This window comes from Harpia harpyja, chromosome 3 (assembly GCF_026419915.1).
Source record: "Harpia harpyja isolate bHarHar1 chromosome 3, bHarHar1 primary haplotype, whole genome shotgun sequence".
NCBI classification, from domain to species: domain Eukaryota; kingdom Metazoa; phylum Chordata; class Aves; order Accipitriformes; family Accipitridae; genus Harpia; species Harpia harpyja.
Window position 1 is genome coordinate 42,454,233 of NC_068942.1, and position 21,527 is coordinate 42,475,759.

The window sequence follows — 21,527 nt, forward strand, 5'->3', positions numbered from 1 at the left end:
TTATACTTAAAGTAATTCTGTCTGATAGTTAAACAGGTGATGTTGCTAGGTGGAACTCTTGAAACTGACTTAGATATTTTTGTAAAGCTGTGGGTATGTGCAGATTACAATAAATTTGATTAACTTTCACACTAGGTTTATGCCCTACTTTACCCTACTATAGTTGCTTATGTGTGCTTTTACATATACTCAAGTGTATTTAATGTTTCTAGTTTGTTATGGTTGCTTGCTTTATTTGCCTTTGTCTTGTGTTAGTTTTCTGCTAGAAGGAAGGAACTGTAATCCAGTACTAAACAGAGATGGTGTTTTGCCAGAGCTTTGAAAGTGAGTAACTGCTCTGTGGAAGCTCAAACTTAGATTAAGGTTTAACACTGTCTATGAGAGAACAGAGCTGTTAGCTTGAGGATCATTATTTTTTAATAATTTAGCCATTACAGAGGTTGAAAAGCAAAATGCTCAATTTCTAGACATTTAGTTTTACTCAAACTTTTTCAGTCCTTTACTGAACACAAAGGGTGTGAACCACTTCTTGCTGTTTAAAGACTGACTTTTTTTTTAACTCTCAGTCAGGACTTGCACTTATAATGACAAATGCTTCCTGTATTTAAATGAAGCATTCATCTATTCTGGGCACATGTACCCGACGTCAAAAAAAGGTTTTGGGCTATTCTGTGCTGAAGAGGCGTAGAAATGGATGAGTCTTTGCATCCTGTCATCATAATGGGACTTATTTACCCTTATTTGCCGGCTTTATATTGGAATTCACTGAATTAATTTAATTTGTTCTTTGGAAAAAGTACTGTGAAGTAAACACATATATTTCTTGATTTGGTCAGAATGGTAGACTACTAATATTTAAAGAATTTGCAATTAGATGAAAACTTAAAATCAGAACAATTTGACATTAAGAGGTGTTTTAGCTTATTTGATTAGAATTTATCTTCCAAAATACTGTGCCTTGAGATGGGCAGTAGTGGAAACTTTTATTAGGCTTGGGATGCAAAGTGGGTGTTAACTGGTGTTTAATAGATACAGACAGGAAGTATGCTATTGTGAGTGGACGAGATAAACTAGATGTAGAGTCATTGGTTTAGTGGGTGGTACTATATTTTGCTCGCAAAAAGAATAGAACTTTGTGCTATTGAAGGAGAGTATCCTGTTACGCCGTTCTTGGGTATTATTCAGAAATTCATACGTTCCAGGAAAAGTATGCTGTCTCCTATGTCCTTAAATATCTGATGGGGTGACTTTTCTTCCTGGTGCTCCTCAATGGAGCAGAATAAACTGAGATATTTTGGGAAAAATGGTTAATGAATAGGAATGCATTCAAATCTGAAATACAGTGAAAATATCTTCGTTTTCTTAAGGTTCCTAAATGGGAATTCCAGAGTGCTGCATTGCCTGTAGTATAGCCGCTCAGCCACAGTTTAATGTTTCGGGGCGGGGAGGAGGGAGTTAGTCTGTCCTTATTCTTTGTCTGCCTTGCCCACTCTCTAAAAATCATCAGCCATAGTTCTTCGGAGCTCAGAGCACAGCTGAGTGGCAAGTCTGGAGTCTGGCTTTTGCAGGGATGACAAAGATTTTACCTGTATAGCTGGTGATGACCTAAGAATTGTTAACAAATGTCTCTACAGCTGTCTTTAAGGTTTTCTGTATGAAAGTAAAACATGTGAAACTAATGTAATAGCAGCCATGTTGAGGGCTTTGTTTCTTCAAATGCTTGCTCTTTTTTTGGAGAGAGGAGACTAGTGCAAATGCAGAGTAGGGAACATTTGCTGTTGGTTTCTCTTGTAAAAGAGGAAGATCATGAAGGTTTGATGGGAGAAGGATATCTGGTTTGGGTTTGTGTAGCAGGGTTTTGGTAGCGGGAGAGGGGGCCGCAGGGGTGACTCCTGTGAGAAGCTGCTGGAAGCTTCCCCAACTCCAAGTCAGACCCACCTCTGGTCAAGGCCGAGCCCATCAGCGACGGTGGCAGTGCCTCTGGGAGAACAGATTTAAAAGGGAAACCTGCAGCGGAGAGAGGGGTGGGATGTGAGAGAAACCCCCGTGCGGACACCGAGGTCAGTGAAGAAGGAGGGGGAGGAGGTGCTCCAGCCACTGGAAGAAGTGATTCCCCTGCAGCCTGTGGTGAAGACCATGGTGAGACGGCAGGCTGTCCTGCAGCCCATGGAAGTGAACGGTGGAGCAGATGCCCACCTGCAGCCCGGGGAGGAGCCCATGCCAGAGCGGGTGGATGCCCCCAAGATGGCCGTGACTCCATGGGAAAGCCCGCGCTGGAGCAGCCTGTGACTGATGGACTGCAGCATGCGGAAAGGACCCACGCTGGAGCAGTTCCTGAAGAGCTGCAGCCCATGGGAAGGACTCATGTTGGAGAAGTTTGTGGAGGACTGTCTCCCATGGGAGGGACCCCATGGTGGAGCAGTGGAAGAGTGAGGAGTCCTGCCCCTGGGGAGGAAGGAGCGGCAGAGACAAGGTGTGATGAACTGACCGCAACCCCCATTCCCTGTCCTCCTGCGCTGCTGGGGGGAGGAGGGAGAGAAAATGGGGAGTGGAGTTGAGCTGGGAAGGATGGAGGGGTGCGGGGGAAAGTGTTTTAAGATTTGGTTTTACTTCTCATTATCTTTGTTTTGATTTGATTGGTAGTAAATTAAATTGATTTTGGTTTTGCCCATGACCATAAGTGGTGAGTGATGCCTCCCTGTCCTCGTCTCGACCCATGAGTGTTTATATTTTCTCCTCCTCATCCCACTCAGGCCGGGGTGGGGGAGGACTGAGGGAGCAGCTTTGTGGTGCTTTGCTGCTGGCTGGGCTTAAACCATGACAATAAGTTACTCTCTTATAGTAGCGTTAAGTTGTTTTGTTTTTTAACTTCTTGCCTTTAAGCATTTATATTTTGCTCAGAGTTGGGGTGTTTGTAGAGTGCTAGCACAGATTTATCCTTTTTTAGGTATTACAGAATGTGTGGAAGCACTTTGAAAGTCACGTTGCAAATAGGATTTCATCCTGCCTCCAGGCTTCATTCTGTTAGGGTTGGACAGGGACTCCAATAGCTGCTAATTTATTATGCTTTGAGGATGCTGTGCTGCAAACAGATTTAATGTTGAAAGGTTTTCTATGTTGAAGCTCTTCCTGTGCTACATCCACAGCTGATCCTTATTGTTAATTAAAGTCCATAAGTGAGCTGTTGGATTTTGAGCAAATCTGATGCACCAATGGATCGTCTTCATTTTGGTAGAGAACATGCTCTGTGGCAAGTATTGGCAAAATTCCTATTACATTGTTGCTTTAAAATTCGGGGAAGTGGATTTGATGCACAGTTGGTTCTCTCCAGTGCCGTGCTCATAGATTTGGAGGTGGTGATAATCCTGGGCACGTACTGTTACTTCTGGGCAGTAACACTTTTTTTTGTTTGGTTGGTTTTTTGTTTAACAGTCTGTGTTTTCCACTAGTTGGAGTGACTGTGTTGTATGTAACCAGCTACTGATCATATTTTCTCAGACATCTTAGTGTGTGTAGGATGTATTTACAGATAGCTCTTCACTGTGTTGGAAATCTACCACGCTTGAGGTGGTAATTTGACACATTCAAAATAGGGCCTTGGAATGGCTACTGGGTTTCCTGCAGTGTTCTTCTGCGTAAACTGCTTTGAATCCACTAAAGTTACATTGAAAGAAGAGCCAGGATGCTGGAGCATACGACTGAATGGTTTTTTTGTACTCCACTGCATCAGCAGAGAGACAGGTGCCTGTCTGTCAGCAGAAGTATGAAAAGGATGTTAAACTTGTGTTTAGACAAGTGTGACTTGCAGACTTTTGCTATTCCATTGGGAACATAATGGTATTGCTCTCCTACCTTTTGTTGTGGGGAGGCATGATACATTGCAGCTTTTATAGATGTACTCAGAGTTGTCCCGTTATTAAATGTGGCACTGTTACAGCTGCTGGAAAATCTGCAGAAGTATACTTTCGGGGGCGAATTCTCTTCCACTATCCTAACAAACTAAAAAGTAACTACTGTGTTTCAGTAGTGAATCTTCCCTCTGAGAGAAAAACTGTGTACTGTATAAGGGACTTAGATGGAGACATTGTATTTAAAACTATTCAGAAGTAGATTGTTCTAACAGACATTACAGCCGTGCTTATCAGTGCGATAATTTATGTTCACACAATCTTCATACATCATAATTGCAAAAAATGAAGTTCATTGACATACACATTTTCAAACTTGCTTTCTTGCTCCAGACGCTACCTCACTGAGAACATGCAGCTGTTCTGTGTTTTAATGACTAAAATATTTGACACTAGGGCTTCTTTTGTCTGAAATGCCTTTTCGAATGTCCCTCTGGGTAAGTAGTTTTTATTCATACAAATGCACTTCAGAGTAACAGGCCTGTGAAATTTATATCAGAAAAATTAGGTCATTTCTCTACTTAACAGAACTAAACAAACCAAACATTTGCAAGTTCTTGGCGGTTCTAACCAACTGGACGTGTTAAACAGAATATTAACGGCTGATTCCTACCTGTGGTTCTAGAAGATGCAAGTCACATATATCTTGGATTAATTTAATTAGTTTTATTCTGTCACTTTCATGGTTTTGGTGGTCAATCTCTTTCGACCTTAATGCATCTAAGGCTACTGTTGCCTGTAGCCTGCAAGTTTACTTGCATTTTTTATTTCATTTATTCCAACTGGAAAACTAAAGATATCAGTGAAAAAAGTCCATGTGGAAGAGTAACAAACCACATTTGTATTTTTGAATTTGAAGTCCAGGGTTTGCTGTTGAGTGCCTGGTATTATGTGAGTTAGCCTTTCAACTGAATCTTGATTTCTGTGTTAGTAGTGTTGACAAATAAAAATTGTATGGATACAGTTGTACATTCACAAATAAAAGAATTGACTTTTCAGAGTAAATATTCTTCAGCTATTTTCTATCTAGCCCTTGCTTTGGTGGGAGATGTTTGGAGGACACCACATTGTTCTGTATTCAAGCAGAGATAGAAGAAAAGGGAATAACTTGCGCTGAGCCCTGTGGAGTATCCTCACTGGGACCTCTGAGTGTCAGTTCTCATCCCTGGGGTCCCTGTGACCCGGCAGTGTGTTATGTCATTAGGCCATCCATGGCCCTGCTGAAACTGCTATCAGTAGGAAATAGGCCATTTCTGTCACTTTGCTGTGTGCTTTTGCACCACTCATAGCTGCCTAGTTGTCCTCTTTTTAGTTTTGGAATTTACATATTGAACTTTCTTGCTTTATATATTAAGCTTATATTAATATTTATTTCTTATATATTGCAAATTTATAAATGTCATATTAAAAATAACTTCTTATTTTTAATCAGTTTATAAATACAGCTTGCATGCTATTCTATTCCTCCAGATCAGAAAGAGTGGTACTCAGCACAGGTAACTGTGGCTTTTGTTTTATCTCTTAAGTGCACTTCTAGTTTGAAATAATAGTAGCTGTGAAAGAGTTTACCAGCATGTTGATGCTGAACTGCCTTTAAGTTAGGCATGTGATTTTTTTGACACTGAAAGCTTGAGATGCTTGAATAGTCTTTGGAAACTATGTTAAGTATTTTTAAGAAGTTAATGTGACAAATCTGCTGATTTCTGAAACGTTGCACAGCCTTACACATTAAACACTACAAATCCCTACCTCTTAAGGCATGAACTGATGTTAGCAATGAACAATAACCATTGCTACTGAATGCTAACCCAGCAGCAAGCAAGGGTACATTTCTAAAATCCTGCAGCATTTAAGGTCACAGGAAAAAATCTTGAAGACAGCTAATTATAAAAGAATGGTGATATAACAGAAGGTGGAAGACTTGCCTGCAATATATTCCTATGCATTTTTGTCATGATTAAAGGGAATGTAATGCAATCCCTAATCTTTAAATTTTTCATGCTTGTGTCCAACCCTTAGTTTTCTTTGAATAGCCTTGCAAACAAGAAGTTTTAAATGAAACTTCTTACTCAGTTTTGAAACCCTGCTGTCTTTGGCCAAGGTCAAATTCTTAAATTGTTTGGTAAACTTTGAATTGTTTTAAAGATATGACTATTAATGTTTAGAGCCATAGAAATGGTTTGGATGTCTTTTAAAATGTAATTTAGGTGTTGGAAATCAAAAAGTTGTCATTCAGTTATACTTTTTAATTCTGAGTGTTTTGTTTTTTAAAATTAAGGGATTTCCAGTGTCATAAATAAAAACTGAATTTTTTGCAGGACTTGAAGAAAAGGTACAATGTGCACCCGTGCACTGTGTTTATAAAACTGTGTTATCAACACTTGATTTTCTTTTATTTTCTTCTTTTTAAAGAAAATTTTAGATTTATTTACTAATGCTGTCCTGGAAAAGTAGGAATTGCACATCAGAGCAAACAATCGAAAACCTAAGTCTAACAGTACATACATGAAGCTGTAAAGGGGCTGGGAGAAATAGTGGGTTTAAGCCTCATCAAGGGAAATTTAGGATAGGCATTAACAACAGCAACTCAGCAAAACAACATCCGTTTCTGGCAGTGAGGCATGTAAGCCACAGAGTAGAAGGTCTACCTTATTGATCTCCAGTTACAGAAATGTCATAATACTTCAAGGCTGACTTCTCTGATGTAGATGTGGAAGTAGATCCTGCCTTGAGGCAAGTGCTGTCCTACATAACCTCCTGAGTTCCTTCCCTGCCTTGTTTTAGGGATTTGTGAGAATATGAAGAATATAGCATTTGTGTATCCTGTATTGAGCTTTGCTACTTCATTTTCCATATTCCTAACTGGAAATGTTTGTTATTTCCTCACAGTGTAGTTTCTGTTCACACTGATAAATATGGTATGAGAACCAGTAAGTGAAATGCACAGTGTGGCTCTTAGGTGGGTGTGATGTGAAGAGACACGGAGAACTACTGGTATAGATACTGCTTTGGTTTTAGTTAGATTCTTTTGACCCACACTATTCAGAGACATTTAGCAGTCATAGGCTGCTTACAGCTCCTGTTTTGGGGGGTTTAACAGATTGATGAGGTGTTTTCATTTCTGGTGACTTAGGGAAGTGGAAGAAGTTGGACCCTAAGGATGTGAAGTATTGTAACTAACCTGTAGCTTTGACTAAGCAGGATTAAACTTAGTTTGTTGATGCTTAATCATGGAGTTTCTGTTTTCTGTGCTTCTACAGCTCTGTCTAAGCAAACTTCTCTTTCAAACTGATAAATTAAAAAAGCAAGAGCATGGGTGTGAGAGAGGAGAGAAATAAACTATTGAATATTGGAATGTAAATCTTACAGAAGTCAGTGGAAAAGTAGCTCAGCTTTAAGATGTATCTAGGCTTTCTAGATTTAAGCTTATGTCTACTTGCAAGACAGCATTCTACTGTGAAACTGTGGAGCTCAGGCTTTAATTCTGGAACAATACCAATTCCAGAAGCATATCTACACATGCAGATGCCAAGTAGTCAGTCTTACTGTTACAAATAATACTCCAGTTGTAGAAAGAGTAGTACTTATACAGAGGAAGAAGGAGAAATGTCTTTGCCTCTAGGAAAAATACCAAGGAAATGGTGGTATGCTTCTCCCTATGGCAGCTAGTTCCCTAGCACGGGACACCTTGGCCAAGACTTAGAGTAAGCTCATTTCCTGCATCCGTCTAGTTGCAGATGTAATCTGAAGAACCTAATCTGTTATTGCAAACGAAACGGTGCATGTGAACATCTGCTGATACAGAGGGAACTTCAATGATTTGTGTAGCTGTGTCTGGAAGAGAAACTGTAATAACATTACCAGGCTTCAGCAAAGAAAACTGGCTTGAGTGAGTTGTCCAGGTGGAAGTTCTGGTGAAGGATCTTTCTTTTTGCCAGCTATTATTGTTGAAGTTTGAAATTTTGAAAACTGAGTCAGCCAAGTATTTGTGAAAGAAATGAAAACAAAGAAAGAAGATCAGGGCAGTATTTCTTGTACTAGGACACAGATGGTAGATTTGTTTTGTTTCTGACCATCAATGTTTCTGACCTGATACATCAGCCCTTGATGTTTTCTTAGGAGCAATTTCAATAGTGTATATTTGGGGTAAGGCAGTAGGACAGCTTCACCAAAAACACTTGATATAGTAACTTAAGTTGTTCATTTTTAGATGAAGTTGGAAAAAATTTAAATTGTTGAAAAAGAATAAAGTTTCTCAAGCACTTTTCAAGTTCTAAGGGCGTTTTGCTATGTGCAAGTTTAACTTGTTCCTGTGTTGATTGCTTTCTGTTTGACTTGAGATTGATACCAAACACCACTGTCTGTGAAAGAGAACATAAAGCCCAGAGGTGAAGAGGGAAAGTGGGGTTTTTTTGGTTTTTTTTTTTATTACTTGCTGTACCATCATCTCATCTTTTTTTTCTGAAAATGTTAATATAAGCAATACTTCTATGTTTGTGTTAAGGGGTTCTCCAACAGCCCCTGAAATTATTTTATTTGAATCAGAGCTTTTATTTTGTTACTTTGTATGTGGACTCTGCCCACAAGGATTCTAGCTTTCTGTAAAAGCATTGGTGGTTAATTTCTGGTATAATGATTAAACCTCTTACAGAACATCTTATGGCCGAGAATTGCTGATGTCATGACTATCATTCATTGGTTGCTATGGAAATTAAGTAGGAATGCATTCAATATTAATACTGCATTCCTACCATGTGCACTTTCATGATGGAAAAGTACTCACTCTTTCCAGGAATGCTAGCTGCAGTGATCCTTGTGACAAGGAGTGCACTTTACAAGTATGTCTGGGGTACACCCTTCCTTACTCTTCTGCAAAGTCATCAGTCACCATGGTATGGCTGATGCAGTTCACATTGATTTTGTGCACCCAGTAATTATGTGTCCCAGTCCTTGAGTGTGTTTGTGGTAATGTGCCGTGATCGATTTGCATGAGATTTTACTTATATAGGACAATTTGCTGCCCAGGCACTTCACAGTATGTTTCTTCTCATTTTGTTTGAAAGGGAAGTTCCTTTCAGAGATCCTGAAAGGTTATGTATAGAAGTGTGGGATTTGTGTATCTGCTTTTTAAAGTGGTTTCCATGCAATCTCTCTCCTGTGATGGGACAACAGAGTTTGGTGATGGTTTATTTTTGTTAAGTCCTGAATTCTGGTGTTTAACTTCAATTTCAGGCTGTAAGGAGCAGACCATGTCTTAATCTAACTAGCAGCTGTCTTTTCGTTCTCTATTAAATTTTGAAATGTCATTCCTAAAATGCTGTTGCACTAATAAGTTGAGCTGATATTTCAAATTTAAGGTTAGGTTGTGATATAATTACAATTTAACATTTGGGATTAAAATGTAAGGGTACTAGAAAAAGTCTCAGTCTGTAGCAGAGCTGTTTGCCAAGTTTCTTGAAAAAATATTTACGTCTTTGATTACTACCCATTAGAATTCAGGTAACTGTTGTAGCACTGGATAACTACAGGAGCCATGTATATCTACTCTCAGCCTGGGGCGGGAAGTTTTTAGAAATAAGTCTGAAGACTTGGAAGGGGACCTGCTGCTTAAGGGACACTTGGCTAAAAAAAGAAGAGGACCACAGCATTCTGATTATACGATTGAAAGTTGTTTTTACGAGAAAGAAACTTAAAAATCTATTGGGATCTACAAGGAATTAACACACTACCACCCCACCCTAGGAAAAAAAACAGGAAGAATTTTGAAACTGCCTGTAAAATGTACAAGGCCACTGAAACTGATAGTGATGAGCTTCTGGCTTCTGCAAAAATGGTGCAATGGGAAGAACAAGGTTTTTTTTGATGAAGGGCTTAAAGTGTAAGTGCAAACAAAGCACCTTTTGTCCTCTATATCATAAAGAAGGATTGTGTGGCAGTGTAATTTCTTTTATAATTCAGAATTGATTGATGCTCAATGAGGTCTGTGGATTGTACCCTTTTGGTGTGGGTAGATGCCCTTGATATGTGCAATAATGTCTCCATTCACTGGAGTGGAAGCAGTATTGAAAACTGCAGCTAAACTTGCTGTCTCTAGCAGCAGTGGCATGACTGATTGCTGAAAGTTGAAGCATGGGACTTGAATAGAGGTTTGGCAACACAGGGGAAAATGGTTGTCTGTTTTGGAGTGTGACATGAGGCAATATTTACCCTCCTCTGTTTCTCTCTTTTCCAAGCAAAAGGCAGGTTGCCAAGTATAGGGACTGAATGGTTTGGATCTTCAGTTGGAAACGTTTTGCCTACAGTGGGGTAAATGAGATGTGCAGATAGCTCAGGAAATCTGAAAGTGGTCCTCTGCTTGTATGATACTTTGCTTAATGGTGATGCAAACTAGATGGCTCATTCCAGGCATATATCTTTTTTTTTTTTCTGTCCTCTATAAACCTCAGCCTTGTTCCTGTCTATACTCCTCCTTTTTAAAAGAGAAGTTGACAAACTTTCTTAAGTTACTAAACTCAAAACTTTCCTGTGACAAATACGTACAACCACAGAATTTCTGCATCTCTGGAACTTCCAGAGGAGTCATGGCAGAATCAAAGGTCCATCTATGATAGCTATTGATATAAATACGTACTTCCAGATACATAGTAAATGCATCTTTAGTTGTTACTATTCGTGTATTTTTAGGATTAAAATTTTCTAGTTAGTGTTTGTTCTGGAGAAATGAAGATCTTGCGCAAGTGTTCAGCAAGCTCAGCTGAGGGAGTACAGTTGCTGTTTTGGCAGCTCTAGCATTCAATTATAAGGCTTCAGCCTCACAGAGCTCATTTTGAAAAAGCTCTAAAGTGTCAGATCTCTTTTATTTATCTTATAGTTTCTATGCAATTTATTTTTCAAGCTGTTTTCCAGCTGTGAGGGCTGGTTTAAATGAAATTCTTGCAGAATTGTTCCATCCAGATTTATTTTGTTTTAAAAATGCCACATAGTGAGATTCAATGTTAAAGCCCTCTGTCACTCAAGATCTTTTAAATCTTTCAGCAGTTTAATGATATTTAGGGTGATATGTAGAGTCTCCTCTTTTGGAGCATCTTGCCTTGTGTGAAAAAAATCTCAACTTTCAAATTTCTATTGAATCTTTAAAACAGTCTGAGTTTGTCCATTTAGTTGAATCTATTGCGTTATTCTGATAGAGTGCTTCAATATGGTGCTCAAGAGTGAAATGTTTTTTGTCCATCTAGTTAAGTATGGTGTCCTAATTAATGAAACAAGAACTGGGAGATTTCAGATAACTCATGACAATATTCTGTGATGGAGTGGGACTTTCAATAGATTATTAAACCTAGGTTTACCCCTGCATTAAGTGACACAAGTATTGATTCTGATATTTTAAAACCATTTCTTCGCTCTGTAGCTAGTCTAGGATATAAATGCTGAATTGCATACAATTCTTACAATGCCACATAAATTGGGTAAGTTTTTTTTTTTACCTATTCCTCTTACTACAAAACTTCAGAAAGCTTTTATTTAATAGTTTCTGTGGTTTTCTTCAAGAGTTAAGTACTTTGAATAAGGATATGAATGTTTCTGAGAGAACATTTCCTTCCCCTATCAAAAAGAACTATGACTGGAAAAGGTAGGGAGAAATTGGAAAACTTAGAGCTTCCCCACCGCCCCCCCGACTGTAAAATGAAACTATCCACAGTACCCTCAGCACTACAATCCGATGTATTTCTTGAAATTGCTTTCTCTGCAGGCTAATATTATTCTAGGTTATTAACTTAAAAGCTTTGAAACTTGCAGTTTCTATTCGCTGTTGTTTTGCTGGGTTTTCTTTAAGTAGTGCTTGATAAGATGAATATCCAGAAAACTGATATTTTTAAAAACTTTTTGTGAGAATGATGAATGTTTCAGTGTCCACATAAGACCCTGGTGTTGTAATGAAGATAAAAAATTTTGGTTTACAACTTTTAAAAGTGGGCAGGGGGAGGGAAAGAAGGATGTTTTCTGTTTGCAAGATTGAAATCTCTTGTATTTGGGCATGAACATTCAAATATATTTGGTTATTTTAGTATGTAGTATCGTTCCGTTCTTGATACTAAATATATTTATCATTATTCAAAAATAATTTATTCACAGTCATCTCTATATTGACTTAAGGTTTTCATGCCATGCTAGTAAAAAAAAGTGACTAAAGCTCATTCTGAATAAGCAGGAAAATACAGTTCTACTTTTCAATTTAATTTTTTTTCCCCAAGTAAGGGAAGTCTGTCTTTCCCTCAGAATTTCTAGATATATTATGCTTTTTTACTTATGCTGGTGCCCCATATAAATACAAAGTCAAATCTCCAAATACAGGTCTCAAAAGAAGGCTAGCAAAGTGCTGTTAGTGTCTATCATCTCAGCTGTACTGAGATGAATTCAGAGATTGGATTTTTAAACCAGGGAGCTTAAGGAGCTACTGTTAAGCTTTTCTCCCCCTATTCTCTTTCCTGCAGTACTTGGGACATGTTGAAGTGGATGAATCCAGAGGAATGCATATCTGTGAAGATGCTGTGAAGAGACTGAAATCTGTATGTATATTTGTTTCATGAAAAGGTTGGCTTTGGGGCTGTGAGCATTACTGGAAAAGGTCCGCTCGGCAGCAGCGCCCCAGCTAAGGACTGAACTTTTGACCCATGTTAGGAGAACAGTTGGCCGGTGTGAGAGCACTGCTGTGGTTAGGGGGACATGCTAATCTGATGATGAGAGGGAGAGAGTTACAACTGTTCTTCCTACTTGCAGAAACTATTTGCAAAACAAATGTGTAAAAATTCTCTGTGACCTTTCAGACTAAGTTGGTACCCACATGGGACTTCAATCATTGTTTTTTAACAGTTCTTTCTCCCTCTCTCTCTCTCTTCCTCTCCCGCTCTCTCTCCCTCTGTTGCCTGCCACTTTAATAGTGACTTAATTCACTGTTATTATACAAAATATTACTTGTTTTAGGCTGCTTTTTTCTAATGCACTGCAACATTGTAGTCATGCATGAAATAATCTGGCTTGCATCTGCTCAAAGTGGCCCGAAGGCTGCCTAATTCTGATATGTCATGAAGTGGGCTGCTCTTAGTTTGGCTTCTGTGAACGTTTGCTCCTGTAAATGGCACTCGTTCAAAGCTCTTTTGTATTTCTGTGGCTCATTTGAAGAGGTCTTGTCATCTCTTTCCTGCAGTAGTAATATCACAAAATCTTGTGGAAATAGCAAACTCTGCAAAGGCAGTGATCAGTCTATCGAGGAACTGAGGCTGAAACAGCATTGAAGAGTACAGAAGGAGAAAGGACGTTAACATTTGAAGTTTGAATGGAGATAGAGAACTGCAATCCTTTTCATCACTTCCTTTGTGTGTCCTAGCTATATACATTCCTCAGTGATGCCTTAGTGGAAGAAACTCTTGTATCCTTGCAGCTCAACAAAATTACTGAAAGTACATCAAACACTTCTACTGTACCTTTCCTAATTTAAGATATCTGCTACTGGACATCACTTTTTTTCCTTACCAAATGTGGGAGCTCAACTTCCAACTAGACCTGTTCTTCCCTTCTTCCTAGCACATGACAGAGGATTATATGTTATCTTTTTTTCCTTCTGTTCTCCTGTAAAGTTTCTGAACTGCTTTAGTGCTCTGATTAAAATCAAGTCTTTTCATTCTTTTCTCTTTCAGCTAATGTATAGCAACCTGTTAAAGCTGCATCCCATCTGTTCCCATTCAGTCCAACAGTGATTGGTGATTGATTTTTATTAAAAAGGGCCGTACAAAATAAAAATTAGTTTCTTTATTCTGTGGGTTTAGTTTATGTAGCTAAAAGTGCAAGTACTGACCACATAATGAATTGCATCTGGTTTTGTCCCATTCTGGTTTTTGTTCTATCAGAATACTTTCTATTAGCACACCAAATAACACTGCAGTATCTACTTCATGCTACTTAGCTCCCTAGGAACAAAATGAGAGATGTTGTGAAGCAGTTGTTCTCTAGTTTTTTTATAAACTTTAAGCCCACAAGCCAGTTAAGTGTACCTAAGCTTATAAATAATGAGACACAGTAAAGGCATAGTGCCCAGTTTCTTCTGGAATCTGGATAATTCCAGGTTTGTGATTCTTGATCACCTGAATTGCTGATTCAAATGTCAGACTTGGATATCTGACTTCTACAGTGCATTCTCTGGAAGTAAATAATCTCTTTTCCCTCTTCTGTGCTATGTCTTTATTCCAAATTGTGGATGGCATCAATTTACCCATTCTCATAAATTCAGTGTTTTTCTTCAGATAATTTTGATTTCTTCTGCTGTTTGAAGTTTTTGGTGTCTATATATAAACTGGACACCAGCGCATGTCTCTTACGATTGCTGTCTGCATTGTCTCTCTTGTCAGTGTTAGAAGTTGAGAAGCAGAGGTGAAAGAAATTCTCATTGGGCCCAAGAGGAAGATTCAGATTACTGAAACTACTTTGTGTGCTTTAGTTGCTAGACTCCATCAGATCCAAGGTTCATTTGGAGCTGCTCACTGCAATTCAACCCCTGCCCCCCACCCCCAGCGTGTAGGTTTTAAACTGGGGGCATTTCTTTAGGACTCTAATATTACTGAAAGCTCTTCTCTGTACAATTTGCTCTCTTAATTAGCAAAAGCCAAACCACTGGATGATGTTTTAGCATGCAAGGAATGTGATAAGAAAACAGTTTGTTCTTTTGGTAGTCTCTTGCTTTCACGGTACTTGGTTATTTTGATGGGCTTTCTCTTGGTCTTGAAAGAATTACAAGTTTGAGCTGCAGTGCTCCAACTGAAAGACTAACTTAAGGGAAATTGGACTTCACTTTTCATAGGGCTAAACTGCATTGAAATGTATGTGACCTCTTTTAATCTTTATTGTTTTCTCTGCAGGTAACATGAAGGTTTTATAAATCCAGTCAATAAAAATTAGACAGAATTGTTGAAATACCTGTATCTTGTAGCTTCTAAAATTAAGTTCTGTCTATCTACTTATTTTAATAGATAAACTTTTTTTCCTCTTAATTGTTGTTCTCCAACAGTTGGCAATTCATTTGCAGAACTGAAGCCTGTTCTTTTTTAAGGCTGACTAATGGATTTTAAAACATTTTATGGGATTTGTCAAGAACATCATAGAACAGTGTTAATCTTGGTTTTAGGAATAGCTTAATTTCTACTTTGCTTTTTGAAAGAAAAGATGCAAACAAATCTTTCTGTCTCTTTATTGTGGGAAATAACCTAACCTTTCAGGGTTTTTTTTATTACCTGCTCGATTAATGTGGCGTGATTATTTTTGAGCATTGCATCTTGCAGAACTTGAAACCAGATGGTGGTGAGCATTTTATTCAGGCATTGTTTAATTGACAACTGAGTAAAAGCAGCTACTTTTAGCTAGAGAATCCCTCATCCATACTGTATTCTGTTACAGTTTTATAGCTCTGAAATCACACACCAACAATACTATAATGTACAGTTGTTATATAGTTCAGAATGAATGAAGACAAACTTGAGTTATGTCCCTATTTTCTGTCTGATGAAATGCACCACAGCCTCATTAATAGATAAGAAACCCATGTATTCAGCTATCAGTCTGTTATGAACATGGGTTTATATTACCAATGGAGCTTACATTTTTCCCTTAGTAGGATATATTGCTAACTGTGTATACATTTCATATCTGGTAGGATCCTTGTGTTTGGACACTAAGGTCTAAGTGGTTTGTTCAGAACCATCTCACTGAATTTAAAATATTTAGCGCAAACTGGAAAATAACTTTGTAAGGGCCCTGTAAGTGTATTTGACTCAGGTATGGGAACAGCATATAAAGACAAAAGTATACTCTCTCATGTCATTTTTTGATATTAAACGAGCTTTAGCATGTAGTATTGGTTTCTAACTTGCCACTTTTTGTTTTAAATGATGCATTTGTTTTAATATATGTTCTTGTTTTAGCAGGTAAAGAGACATAATTTAATATTTTAAAACATGCATTAGTTATCTCTAAACTACATTAACTTAGTGTTGTTTAAAACCTATTTTGCATGATGTCTTTTCCATTAACCTTGTCCAGTTTATTAAAAACAATAATCTTGTTTAACAAGCGTTTTGCTGAGAGCAAAATTAACCATCACCTAAAAGTGAGGTAGCTTCTGGTGAATCTCTCTAGCTTCTGCTATCTTTAAAAAGCTGTTATTTACTGTAATGCAATAGTCATTGCTCAACTTGGCAGCAGCATCCAACCCCTTCTCATTATGTACACAACACTGTGATTAATCCATTAGTTCCCCTCCTAGTGTTTAGCATATCCTGTCCAAATACATAACCGTTCCTGCCTCTAAAAATTGTTAAGCTTTTCAGCTGACTGAACTTAGAGATGTTCTTTATACAGTGTCTGAGTTGACATGAATATGTTACAGATACTTGGTAAAAAGCTCTGTGGAAGGACATCGGGCAGAGAGGCACACAGCAGCAGAAGTCAGGAAATGAAAAGTCGAGATTGACACTCCCTTCTTAACTTTGTATTTCCTGGCCTTTGTTGGCTTGCGTCAGAACCATAGCTTTGTTTTAAATATAACCTTGTTTATCAATCAATTCTTGAGACACTGCCTCAGGATATTTGTAATAATATTTTTAATATGGTATTGTTATCAGCGATCAACAGGTTGGAATTGCACAGTGTTAATCTGGGGTCAGGGGCTGTTACAAAGACACTGTCTGTCTCATCTGCAACTCTCCACCTCCTCCCTGTTACTACTATACCATAGCTTTCTTACAAGTGAAACAATTTGGAAAGATAGCAGGAACAGTGATATGCTTTGTGCCAGCTTCCCTCAAACACAGAGCAGCATGTGGCTGTGCTCGCAGAGTGCCAGGTGTGGTGAAGTGTTCTTTCAGGAGATGGGTTCAGATCTTGCGGTTTTATTTTCACAGTCTGGTAACAAAATAAAGCCAGTAAACTAAACTGCATGCAAATATGCTTAAAATTGTGTGCTGCCTTTTTCTTAATGTGAATTGGGCAATCAGTATAATTGCTTCCAGGCTGAAGAAATTTAGGAAGTTGTAGTTCAGCTCTTGGTATCTTTGCACTTGCCTAACTGTCTGTCCCTGTCTGACCTGACTTTAAAGGGTCTTGTTCAGCCTATCAGTTCAGAGTTGTAGAATGAATATTTAGTATTTGTATAAATACTGTATAAAGCCTTGGAAGGCTTTAGAAAGAGTGAAAGGGGAAGGGATCTCATTTGTGTTTAAGTTGTACCACAAGGTAAGATGAAATTCCTTACTGTTTAGAGAAGACTGCATAAGATGTGAAGTGTAAGAGTAGCATGTAAACCAAAGCAACAAATAAATGGAATAAAATAAAGCAGTGTTTAACCCTGCTTTATACCAGCCATACATGCTGCTTCTGCTTACAAAGCATTTGCTTTGGGAAAGAGTGATCAATACAGAGCAAACTTGACTGTAATTCCGGAGTTAGAACTTCGCATTTCACAATAGCCTGTACAGTATTTTAATTGTTTAACCACCATGTCTGCTGCCAAGTTCGGTTTATAATCTAACTAAAAGGGACTAAACAAGGGAGAGTGAAAATAAAGTAACCACTTTGCATGAAATTGGGGCTGAGGTTTTCTTCTTTCCACCAATTTCAGGGGCAGTAGCTTATTAGAATTGTGTGCGTGCCCTTTGATCTGCATTTTCATGGGATTATTTTCACATTTGCCTGTCGCACCTTCTCATGGATAACTCTAAAAACCCCTTCCTTTCCCTCCAAACCCTATTCTTGTGTGTGCTTGTTGGTTTGAAACCCTGGGACATTTTAGCTACCTACAGTAATAGCGCTCGACTTGTCCCCCCTGTTCCTCCAGGAAAGGAAGTTCTTCAAAGGCTTCTTTGGAAAAGTAAGTTTAATGCCTCATTTGTGCTTGCACTATAAGGAGTTACATCCCTGGTATAGCACTGCCATAAAATCAGGGTGTTGAGAGTCCCCTAATCCATTTCAGAATATTTGCTTCTAAAACAGATGTGGAAAAATGTTTATCAAACAAAGAATATGGTTAAAAAAGCAACCTGAAACAGAAACTTAAATCCATATGGACTGTATTGGAAATTCAGTGTTCTGAACTGATTTGGTCTTCCTGAAAAAAAATGTGAATTTTCCTTTTAAACCCTTAAACTTGTGCCAGCCTACATCACCTGGGTAGATATCTACAGAGCAGCTGGGGTCTGTGCCTTGTAAGTGCTTCATGATCGGCTGCCTGGCACCATGAATTGACCCCCAGATGTTAGCACTGGGAGAAAGCAGTGTGCTGCTTTCACATACCATCTCTTAAACATTTCTTTTTGGAGCACAGATAAGACCAGGCATTCACCTACTATGTTTTTCTAACTGCAACTCAACTGTATAACTGAAAAATTTACTGTTTCTGTCGTTGCTCTTGTTTTCATGAGGACAGTGTCTTAGACGCAAAGGGAAACAACTCTTTGTCCTTATTAAGAATGTGCTGTACTGACAGCTGGGTGATTTTATTCCTGCTGTCTACATCTCCACAAGGCAGTGCATGTAGACCTCGGAAAGAGCTCTCTCTTTTACCTCTCATCTGTTCCCTAACTCTGTGTTTAAAATTCCTGTAAAACATTTTAATTTAGTTTTCCTATGGAGTTAATGTAAGATATGGTTTCTGAAGTATCTTGTTATAAAATGAATCTTGGCTTAAATAGAAACTAACAGGTTTGTAACATACAAAAGTCTTGTGGAGCAGATTATTCTCTGGTCACAAATATGTTTTGGCTTTGCTTGGGGAGTAAATAAGGTTTTTTCAGCTGCTCCTTTTTTACCTTTCACTCAGTGATGCATGTCACACAGGGACAGCTGTTTTCCCAATTCAGGTTTCTTCCTATGATCAGGGAAAGCATACATCTAAAGTGTAGTGACGGTGAAGTAAGAGGCTCTTTCTTCTATTGCTTTTCTTTTTTCTTTTTTTTTTTTTTTTTTTAATGGCCAAAATACTGTAGGTAGGAGATCTGTCAGATTAATCAGATCATTGCTATGTGCAAATGAAATTTAAGAGCTGAAATCTACGAAGACTGGAGTCAAAACTTGCCATTTGCTTTATAACCGAAAATGCTAAATACTAGTTACAATTTGTTTAAAACAAACAAACAGAAAAAAACCCACCTCAACCTGATCAGATATGTTAGTTTTCTTTCTGCTTGTTGGTATTAACTTCTGTTAGAGTACATAAGAAAGCGAAGATGTAAAAGCACAGATATTTGCATAGCACTTAATTAAAAAAGGCAAAGACAGATTTTTATCTATTAAATACGCTAGCTTCCCCATTACATCTTAGTTGCTTTTTTATGAAGTCTGGTACTTTACCACAGCCTTGTAGATTTGCTTTGTCATTTATTATAATATTTTGCCAAAGAGGGACCTACTTCTACTTCAGCCTGTAAAGTTCCATTAATTAGCACTGAAACCACTTAAAATCCATAGTGTTTAGATATCCCCACAGCATCAGTATGACAGTGCCTTTATTACAGCTTTGGCCTACAATGGTAGCCCAAATCTAGGGAAAAACTGCAAAAAAAGGGACAGCTGTTCTCTTATTAATAATTGAGAAATATTAATAACTCTTACATATTTTTACTCTCATCTATAACTTCTCCGCAGATGCCTTGCATTGGGATTAATATAATATTCCGAGCTGCTTAAAACATGCTAGCAGCTTTCAAAAAGTCAGTCTAGACAGGTTTGCTGCTTTCCCTGTCCATATTTTTCTCCCCCTAAAAGGTAAATCTGACTGATTTGTGTCCGGAAATATTCAAGTGTTTATTTAAAATTGAAAAGAAAGTATTTTCAATACCAGAAATGAGATGTCTGTTGATAGCTCCAGGTTAGGCTTCTGCAGTTTTTTGTAGTGTATGCAACGTAACCAAATCACCTGCCTTTTTAGGCAGCTCTTCATATTTTAAAACTGAAGCTTTTCTGTTGTAGTGAATAGTAGTACAGATTCAGTGATCTTTCTCCTGTTTTGCTTCCACTGAGTGCATGTATTTCTCATCACTCAATGTTTTATACAGAGTCTGAAATGAAAAATTTTCTTTATATGTACTTCAGACTCCAGATACATCTTATAGCTGTTTGTAAGTCCCAGGACAGAATAAAATAGGCAGAATGATTAGAAACAATTTAGAAGTATTTAAAAAATGCATTATTGGGCAACTTTAATTGTGCTCTGGCATCCTTAAAACTTTATTTTCTACCTTGCAATATAGCTGCTACTTACCTCCACGTTCCTATGACTTCTAACAGTTAAATTGTCATGACCTGCGCTGTTGATTAGGAGATGTGCATTTTGGATTTAGTCTGCTTCGTGGTTTGGGGTTTTTTGGGGGTTTGTTGGTTTTGGTTTGGTTGGTTTTGGGGGGTGGGGTGGGTTTGGTTTTTTTTTTTTTTGTGGATGCCTGTCTCTCAGGCGTTGCCAGCTTGTTGGAGAGGTTTCCTTGTGCTTAACCTGCAGTGGTGGTCCTGCTTTGTGTTCAGGCCTTGTTGTCTGTTAGGATGGGTGCCTCACCCGCCCCCCGGAGACCTCTGAGGACTCTGAAATTAGTCCAGATAACGTATTGGAGCAGATTACTGACCTCCTAAGTGCTGAGCAGTGAGGTTTCTATCGGGGCTGACTCAGCACTGATAAATCAGGCTCCCAGGAGTCGCTGCCACACGTGGCTCTCCTCCAGCAGTGCTGTCATCCAAAAGCTCTTGAATATGATGACAAGCTACTGATATGGATGTCTAGATGAGTCCCTTGGTAGCAACATTTAAGACCACAGTGTTCCAGTAGATATTGGCCATTTGCTTTAAATACTTTTGTTTGGAGTCACCTATACCTTTCAGTGTTTATTACACAAGCTGCGATCCTGCATTGGAGTTCACTTCCCATGCAGTATCTTGCATCTGGTCTGATTTTTGTCCGGTGTGTGCCAGGACTGCAAATGCTCATACTTAATTTGTAATCACGATATACTTGGCACTATCCGACCCATAAGGGAGTAGTACTTTGATTTGTATATCCAGTATAAACTGATTTGGAGAAGTATGTTCCTTTATGCATTACTTGTAGGCCCAGATAAGCTGAGGATTCAGTAGATGCGCAAATCATATGTTGCCCAACAGTAGTAGCTGTGTGTTTGTGTAGTAGCTGTGGTATACAGATGGTAAGGCCTTACTCCTTCTATGTGCTGCATCCACCATAAATCTAGAAGAAGGAATTGGGAGATAAAAGTGTGTTTTGTTTTTCTTAGTGTAGCAAACCCATGTTTAGTTATCTTGTATGAGGAACCTTATGTTTCCAGTGGGAGAGGAGGACTTAGCCCTTTAGCCTTTTCATTTTATTCCAAGAAACATGAAGTTCATGTCTTAGCTATTTCTAAATCCTCATTTGGTAAAATAGCAGGTGAGGAGTAGCTCTGCTGAAGGTCAGTACTGCTTTATGAAGTACCCAGCTCAGTTAAACTTGACTTTAATACAGACTTCAGGAACTGTTCACTATTTCTGCAGAAACAAGTTTTTTATTGTTTGCTGGGGAAGGACATGTATCTGTTTCTA

The 21,527-nt window shown here is 38.4% G+C and overlaps 1 protein-coding gene across 13 annotated transcripts in view; it reads left to right on the forward strand.

Annotated features, from left to right (window-relative positions):
- The window catches only part of NUMB (NUMB endocytic adaptor protein), a 96,555-nt gene that overhangs the window by 60,058 nt on the left and 14,970 nt on the right, over positions 1-21,527 (forward strand). For 5 of the 13 annotated variants that reach the window (XM_052782253.1, XM_052782246.1, XM_052782245.1 and 2 more), the window contains 2 exons: positions 12,401-12,475; positions 17,743-17,820. In XM_052782253.1, coding sequence (XP_052638213.1) covers positions 12,401-12,475; positions 17,743-17,820 — 153 coding nt within the window. The remainder of the gene's footprint in view (positions 1-12,400; positions 12,476-17,742; positions 17,821-21,527) is intronic. The other 8 variants (XM_052782250.1, XM_052782251.1, XM_052782256.1 and 5 more) reach the window with 2 other exon arrangements.